The sequence below is a fragment of the Peromyscus eremicus genome, chromosome 8a (assembly GCF_949786415.1).
Source record: "Peromyscus eremicus chromosome 8a, PerEre_H2_v1, whole genome shotgun sequence".
Lineage (NCBI taxonomy): Eukaryota > Metazoa > Chordata > Mammalia > Rodentia > Cricetidae > Peromyscus > Peromyscus eremicus.
The window spans coordinates 80269383-80278044 of NC_081423.1; the positions used below are offsets into that span (position 1 = coordinate 80269383).

The 8662-nt window shown below is 54.1% G+C and overlaps 1 protein-coding gene across 1 annotated transcript; it reads right to left on the reverse strand.

Annotated features, from left to right (window-relative positions):
• Positions 1 to 1644: 1644 nt before the first annotated feature.
• Epop (elongin BC and polycomb repressive complex 2 associated protein) lies at positions 1645 to 3277 on the reverse strand. The gene is given in 4 exon segments (XM_059269653.1): positions 1645 to 2205; positions 2207 to 2577; positions 2580 to 3219; positions 3221 to 3277. Coding segments are annotated over 4 exon segments (1119 nt in total). The 3' UTR covers positions 1645 to 2154.
• Between the last annotated feature and the right edge of the window lie 5385 nt (positions 3278 to 8662).

The following is an 8662-nucleotide window of genomic DNA, read 5'->3' on the forward strand; positions in this document are numbered from 1 at the left end:
AGCTGGAAAGCAAGGGACTCTCCCCTAGACCCTGGGGGAGGAGCGGGGAAGCAGAGCCCCTATGCTGTCGTTTTGTCCTGGCCTGTGAGTGGGAAAAATCCCTGTTTTAAAACCGTCACCTCTGTGCTAATGTGCTGTGGTAGATCGAAAACCAAATTCTGCTCTCTACTCTGTAAAATGTCTGGAAGTTTCCAGGGATGCTTGGAGCTCGAAGAATCTTCAAGTTAAACCTTGCCCAGAGGGGAGTTCTAGGTCTGACCAAAAGGTGTCTGGGGAACAAACCTTTCCAGTGGGGGGAAGGGAGCCACGCTGGCCCGAGTCCTTCCAGCCCCTCAGAGAAGGCACTTTCCCTGGAGCTGCTCTGCCCGCTGCTCCAGGCAGGTTAAAAGGCACAAAGCCCATCCCACCGTTCTACAAATGGGGCACCTACCTTCCTAGCTTCTCCCGGTAATCACCCCTTTTTCAGGGTGTTTCTCCCCACTCCCCCAATGTGCTTTTTTCCTTCCCGTTTTCATTCCTGGGGGGCAGGAGGACAGATACCCTTGAGCCCCAGTGGAATGGAAAGCACTCTCCCACCCCCCTTCTCCTTCCCCAGGACACAGCTGGAGGGGGGAGGGGAGGTCAGCAGGGTTCATAAAGGCCAGATGTTAAAGGAAAAAGAGAGCCAAAGCGCCCACCCACTCCATCTCTCCCCTCCCCACCCTCAGGGAAGGGAGAGAGCTCTAAAAACACTTTCGAGGTCCAGTAGAGTTTTGCTCAAGGATCTGCTCTATGCAAACGATAAACTTTCTACAAAGCACCGTCTCAGCAAAGGAGACCTGTCCCTCCCCAGTGTCACGTGGGAACTGTTCTGACTCGCCCAATTTTGGGGACGAGGGGTGTTACTTGTGTAGACACAAAGGACCACTAAGTCCCCCAATAACGGGCAGATCTCAAAGCACTGCCACCCTGCACACCCCACCCACCCACCCCGGAAGCTGATCTTTCACTGTAGAGAAAGCCACTCCACCCTTCGGACTCCAGGAGTCCTCCTGACTGGGGCGTGGTCCAGGCCTAGCTCTTCTGGGCCTGCAAAACAGAACCTCTGACCCTAAACCTAATCCCCAGGCCCAGCCCCCTTCTGATCCATCAGATCCCTGACAACTCCCAAAATGCCTGAGGCTTAAAAAAAAAAAAAAAAAAAAAAAGCTTAAGGTGGCCCGCCCGCCCCAGGTTCCCTCCAAACCCAAGCCTCCAGGACAAGAGTCCTTCCGTTTGCCTCTGCAGCAAACCTCCGTCGTTCAGGGGCTGAGCCTGGATGTCTGAAAAATTGATTCAGACTAGCCTTCTAACTCCACCCCATGCCATCCATGAATTGGGGGAAGAGTACCTCGAAAGACGCCTTGTTTGGTCTGATTTTATTGATTTCTTCCACTTTCCATTATTTTCCCAGAGAATTTTTGGCCCCTTCCCCAGGCAAAACCAGCTTTGGGCCACACAATTGGGCTCTCCTCCTCTTTATGGGAGGAGAAAAGTGGGGCTGAAGTCTCTTTCCCCCATCAAGCCTTATGGCAAAGGGAAACTCCAAAACTGGACAAAAGGGTAAAGTCTGCTGGCTGAAGACTGAAGCTCTCGCCAACGGGAGAATCACCTGAACTTGGGGGGGGGGTAAGGAACAGAAAAGGAAGGGGGTGTAAAGGGTTAAAGGTCTGAGCTGTGGGGGTGGGGGATGCCCCCAGGGAGCTGTCAATCACTTTCCCACCCCACCACAGCCCCCACATCCCTAAACTGGCCCTCAAACATAGAAACAACCAGTTTGTCCATCAAGGTCCGTCCCTCTGTCCCTTTCTTTTGGTCTCTGGGCAGAGTAGTTGCCTTGCTCCCCTGGGGTGAAGGCCCTGGCCGCCCGCTGAGTGGGCAGAGATGGAGCTGGTCAGGCAGCCTCCTACAGTTAAGGCTTTTTCTGGACGCCAGCCCTTGGTTCCTCCGTAAAGATGAGGAGGAAATATCACCCGGACCTCCCAGGTGCTTGAAGATCACTGTCACTTGAGGTCTCTCGGCACACAGTCCATAAAACGCAAAAAAAAGAGACAAATTTGAGAATCAAGGCTCCCTCCTGGAGTCCTCAGTCTGCCCGGGGCCCCAACATGCTCCTGGGTAGAATAGGTCGAAAGCTCAGGGTTCTTCCAAGTTGACCCACCAGGATTTGAGGCCCGGGGGCTCGGGGGACAGCGGGCCCTCCCATCTGCCACCTCCACAGCGGGTGAGCAGGCGGAGGCTTTGCGTCTCCCTGGAGGCGAAGCGAGGAAGCCGGCCCTAAGTCTCCGTCCTCCTGCACCACCAGGGCTGGGGGACAGGGAAAGCAGTCGAGGAGGCTGAAGGTGCTCGAGGTGGGGAGCGTCGGGGCGGGCCGGCGGGGCTGCACGCTGCGCGGGGGCGGCGCCGGCCGCCGGCGTTTCTTGGCTGCTCCCCGGGCTTTGGCTGCCGGCCGCTCCGGCCCTCGGCGCAAACTTGGAGTGTCCAGGGCGAAGCCCTTCGCGTAACACCAAAGTTTCGAGCGGCGGATCAGGCGATTGAAATGTTCCTGGCGGAGATCACCGGCGCGTCCGGCGCTGCGTCTGCCGTCGAGGGGCTGAGCGCGGGTGCCTCGGGCGCGGCCGGAGCAGGGTCTCCACCCTCTGCAGCCGCCGAGCCCGGCATAGGCTGCTCCGGAGACGCAGGTTCCGGGGAGAGGCCCGCAGGTGGCGGCGGAGGCCGGGAGCTATGCTCATCAGGCGGACTGCTGGCTCCATCAGGCTGGGACTCCAGACCCGGGGCTGGCCTGGGCGGGGACCAGGAGGAGCTGGTCGGAGATTCCCGAGGACGCCGGGGAGCAGGGCAGCGGCTGGGAGGTGCGCAGGAACCAGCTCCGAAGTGCGGGAAGCCGCCTCCGCCCTCTTCCTCCTCTCCTCCGCCTGGGCACACCGCGATGTCTGCATCCTCGCGGACCCCGGAGCTCACGTCGTTCGGTCGCCCGGCCTGTCCCCCGAGGTGCTTCAGGCTATCCGCGGCCCGGCCGCCGGTGCATGGCGAGGCCCGGGGGTCCAACAGCACCGGGGTCCGCGGCGCCAGCTCTTCAGGCCCCAGGCCCCGGGCGGACGACCGAGGTTTGGCAAGGGCGCAGAAGGCGAGGGCACGTAGGCACAGCGGGGAGAACTCCGGGGTCCCCCGACGCGGCTTCCGGGGCGTGGGCGAGCAAGGGAGACCCCCGCGGAGACGCGGGCACTGCCAGGCGGGCAGGAGGACACAGAGTCTCCATGGAGCAGCCTTGGGGGTCGCCCACTGCGGGGGCCCTGGTCCCAACGGCGGGATGCCCCGGCGGCCCGAAGAGCCCGCGGGCCAGGGGAACATCGCCCCCCGTCGACGGGGAGGTCTGTGTTCACGGGCGCCCCGGGCCCGCCACCCGGGCCCCGCGGCGGCTCTCCGGCTCCCTCCGCGGTCTCGTCACGCGGCCCTCGCGGCGGCCGGACTCCTGGGTCCCCGCGCGTCCCCGGCGCGATCGGTCGTGCTTCCTGCCGCCGCCTTCCCGGCGCGCCCCCCTCAACGCTGAGGCGGGGGCAAACAAAGCGGCCGGCGCTCACGGCCGGCGGGAAGGACCCCGGCCCGGCGCCCGGTGCCCGGGCCCAGCGGCGGGGAGGGCGCCTTCCGCCCTCTCGGCTTCTTTCTTCCCCGCTGGCTCCGGAGACCGCGTTATAGAGAACTGCCCCCTCGCTGCCCCAATACCAGCGCCTCGGCTGCGAGCCCGCCTCTGATTGGTCGCTGCTGCTGTGACGTCACGCAGACCCCACCCCTCGGGCGGCACGGCCCCCGTCCCCATTCCGCACACAGATACACACACGTGGACCCTGAGCTGCTGGGCTGCAAGGCAGGGATCGGGGGGCGCGTGGGTCCCGGCGCGCTCGGGTGGACGTGCGAGGGGCCAGACGCGACGCTCCTGGTGGCCTGCTGGCATCCCGGAGTCATTTTACCTGGTCGCAGATCCAGGCACTCGTTTACCCCGTAGCAATCGCGGGTTTTCCGTATCTGTAAAATGGAAAGTTTGTTTCTGCCCCTTGGAAGCTTAATGGAGCTCGGTGAATTCACAGCGACAAGCTCAAAAACAATGTGGAGGGGAAGGATGAAACCAAGCGTCGATGGCTTACGAGCTTGGCGTAGCAAGGAGTCGCTGTTAAGAGTGTGCTGTGGTCTTTGCTAAGGGTGGACTAGGGGGGCTAGAACAGGGCCTGGCACCCAGTGAACTCAAAACAAAAACCGCTCGTAGAGTGAGTGGTTAGGAATTCGCTGCGTTTGTGCAAGATGTATAAAGGAAAAAATAAATTCGGAGGAAGGGAGCTTTATCAGGTCCACAGAAGACAATAAGTTGGCTTTCTCGTTTCCTTCTCTCCGTGAAGTATGTAAGTACCCCACCTCTTAACGGAATTCCAACGCGCTGGCACAGTCGGGAACCTCCAAATCCCGGAATTCGACCCTCCGAATCCTGAGCTGCCCGAATGGGTAGAAAGGGCCAAAGGAGACGCACAGACTCTTGCTTTCCACCCACAAAAGAAAAGTGAATTCCCACGACATACTCTGATAATGCAAACACCTCTCACATCTCTTTAGTTCCTACCCAGCCTCCTCCTAGTCTGTGGAAGAGGCTTGATCTCTCCTCTGAGTCTAGAATGAGCTAGTGTCCTGGCTGCACAGAAGAGCCCAGCAGCCGGTAGAATTCAGTCTTGATCACTGCTATATCCCTACTGCCCAAACTGCACAGTAAATATTTGTGAATGAGTGAGTGAAGGAGTCCGTGAGCTGTTCATCATCATTGTAACAGGTTGCTTCTCATCTGCACAAGTAAAAGAGATTGATGTAGGAGTTAGGGGTAGAATGAAACCAAGGGATACAGAATCATTTCCTGGCCAGGACAAAGGAGTGGTCTCTCTCTCCCTCCCTCCCTCTCACTAGGTAGCCTAAGCTAGTCTAGACCGCCATCCTCTTGCCTCAGCTTCCTGAGCGCTACACTTCCAGGCATGCACAGTAGGTGTTTTTCTGTGACAGGACAACCGACGCAGTGTGCATCCTCATCCTCCCAGCTGTGACAATAGGGACATTGTCTTTCTAAATCACATCCAATTAACACCTGGGAGGAAAGGCATAGGATGGATTCCCGCACTCACAAACACCCTGCCTGACCTTGGCAGAGGCCCAAGGTAAAGTCCCAAAGTGGGGCTTGTGGAAGGAGGGGGTTCGATGTTCTGATCCCCAACTCCCCCACCCCAGGTGTCCTCTATAAATCAGCTCTGGGACAACTGTCATGAAGGGGGTTCTGCCAGGTTACCTGGTTGAGCTGGATCTAACCTCCAAGGCTCCTTTGCCCCTCGAGCCCTGGCCTCACCTTAAACACACACACACACACACACACACACACACACACACACACGTGCACACACGCACACGTGCACATGCTGGAGGAAAGCATGGAAGGCAAATGATCTGCACTGGGAAGGAGGCTGGAAGCCTCAGCAGGGCTTTCTGGCTCGGTGGGAGAGGCTTCTAGTTCCTTGCTTTTCTCTCAGTCTCCCTGACAAATGCCTGGGAGAAGCCTTGGCCCACTGCAGAAGCCTGGCCTGGGAGGCTCCTTTCTCCTCCCTTTTTCTCTGGAGTTTCTTGAATTTGCAACCCTGCACCCAGCATGGTGTGGATCTCTCTGTGAATAAATCAGTGACTCTTACGTAACAATGCAGCTCACAGGCCTCCTCCTTCTCCCACTCCAAAAGCTGCCAGCTCCCCAAACCTGAGTTTAGGGCTCTAATGAAAGGGGGTCAGTGCTGTTAAAGAGTCCTGCGCTGGAGGAGAAATCCCTTCCACCTTCTCTTCCCAGAAGACATGGAAGCAGTTGAAAACCCTGAGGGTAACACGTCACAGCTAAAATGATCTGCCGTCAAGGCGCCATTTTTTTTTCCCCAGAAGACTTGGTGGGGGCAGCTATGCAACCCTGAGCAGGATTGCCTAGATACTCTGTGTTTCAGTGTCCCTTTCAGTAAAATGGGACAACTGTGGTTTTCTCACAACATCGACAGCAGAGTTGAACACGAAGTGACCCATCATCACCAATCCCTCACGTCGGCTGGCCCAGCTGCTGCACTTCCCACAGTGAACAGTAGAGGGCACTCGACCCATCCTCCGCCTACTACAGGAGGGGTGGTTGCTTCCCCTACAGAGACAGGCTGGGTTCTGGGTCCTACATTACACCTCTCTCTCCAGAGGAAGGGACAAAAGAAACAGGAAGAGTCCCTGGGGGCTAGCCCCAAAGGCATTCCTTCTTGGTTGCCCATCTAGTTTTTTGTTTTGTTTTATTTTGAGTATTTACTCACTTTTGTTTTATGTGTATTTAACCTGCACGTGTAATGCCTGGCGCCTGCGGATGCTAGAAGAGGGAGCTGGATCCCCTGAAACTGGAAGTACAGATGATTGTGAGCCACCATAACAGTGCTGGGAATTGAACCCAAGATCTCTGGAAGAGGGACGGGTACTCTTAACCTCTGAGCCATCTCTCCATCCCCCACAGCCTGTCTAGTTCTTAACCAAGGCAGAAGGAGCCGTGTTCAAGGGTTTTGAAGGGAGAACCCTCCCTGGCTAAACTTATTCCTAGAGAAGATGAGACATAGATTGCCCTAGCCTTCCAGCCCCACAGAACTTCCCAGCGTTTTGTGTTTCCTAATCTCTAAGAATTCTGCTGCTTATTGTTCATAACTGCCTTCTAGCTTAGACATGCTTGTTATTTTTATTTATTCAGTTTTGTGACGGTATCTCAATTAGTAGCCCAAGCTGACTATGACTCCAGATCCTCCTGGCCTGAGCCTCCAAAGTAGATGGGATTATAAGTGTCTACCACCAGGTATACTCTATTTTTTTAAACTTTCTAGTTGTTTTTGTTTGGTTGGTTGTTTTTTATTTCTTTCTTTCTTTTTCTTTTTCTTTTTTTTTTTTTTTAATTTGTTTTTTCGAGACAGGGTTTTTCTGTGTAGCTTTGCACCTTTCCTGGAACTCACTTTGTAGACCAGGCTGGCCTCGAACTCACGGAGAGCCGCCTGCCTCTGCCTCCTGAGTGCTGGGATTAAAGGTGTGCACCACCACCACCTGGCTTAAACTTATTTTTGTGTGTATGTATGAGAATGTGCATGTTCATATATATGCAAGTATACTTGCATGTGTGGCCACGTATTAAAGTTTGAAGTCAGCTTCCAGTGTTTCTCAGGAGCCTTCCACTTTCTAAAAATTTAACTCATTGTCTGTTAACACCTTGTTTTTTTGAGATGGGGTCTTTCTTGGGAACAGAAGCTTGAGAATTAGGCTAGGATGACTGGTCAGTGAGGCCCGAAGTCAGCCTGTCTTTACTTCCCTGCACAAGGATTACAAGCCCAGACCCAAGCTACCATGCTGGCTTTAAAATTTTTTATTTTATTTATTTATTTATTTATTTATTTATTTATTTATTTATTTATTTATTTATTTATTTTCCAGAGCTGAGGACCAAACCCAGGGCTTTGCGCTTGCTAGGCAAGCACTCTACCACTAAGCTAAATCCCCAACCCCTGTTTATTTGTTTTTAAAGATTTATTCATTTATTATGTATACAGTGTTCTGCTTGCAGGCCAGAAGAGGGCACCAGATCTCATTACAGATGGTTTTAAGCCACCATATGGTTGTTGGGAATCGAACTCAGGTCCTCCGGAAGAGCAGCCAGTGCTCTTAGCTGCTGAGCCATCTCTCCAGCCCTAGATATGAGCTTTTCTAATGTATAAATCCATATTTAGCTGGGCAGTGGTGGCGCACGCCTTTTATCCCAGCACTCAGGAGGCAGAGGCAAGCAGATCTCTGTGAGTTCGAGGCCAGCCTGGTCTACAAAGTGAGTTCCAGGAAAGGTGCAAAGCTACACAGAGAAACCCTGTCTTGAAAAACAAAACAAAACAAACAAAAAAAAAAAAATCCATATTTAACCCAGTGTCTAATGAAACATTTTTTTTTTTATTTTGTTTTGTTTGTTTGAGACAGGATCTCGTCATATAATCCTGGCTGGCTTGGAACTTCTTTTGTAGACCAGGTTGGCCTTGAACTCCTGGAGATCTGCCTGCCTCTGCCTCCCTCCTCAGTGCTGGTTTTAAAGATGTGTGACGTCATGCTGAGCTTAATTAAACATTTTAAAGTAAACTTACATCTTCATGATCTAATTCTAGGCTGAGAAGTGCTTTCCTTCCATGCGAGAGGCCCAGGGTTTGGATTCCTAGCACCACATAAAGCAAGGCACAGGGCCAGTGAGATGGCTCATTAGTAAAGCCACTCACCACCAAGCCTGAGTTCAATCTCCAGGACCCACACGGTAAAAGAGAAAACTGGGCCAGGTGGTAGTGGCGCACACCTTTAATCCCAGCACTTGGGAGGCAGAGCCAGGGGGAACTCTGTGAGTTCGAGGCCAGCCTGGTCTACAGAGTGAGATCCAGGACAGGCACCAAAACTACAAAGAGAAACCCTGTCTCGAAAAACAAAAAAAAACAAAAAACAAAAAACAAAAAAAAAAAAAAAAGAGAGAGAGAGAGAGAGAGAGGAAAAAAAACTGATCACTGCAAAGTAAATAAATACAATTAAACAAACAACCACAGTGGGC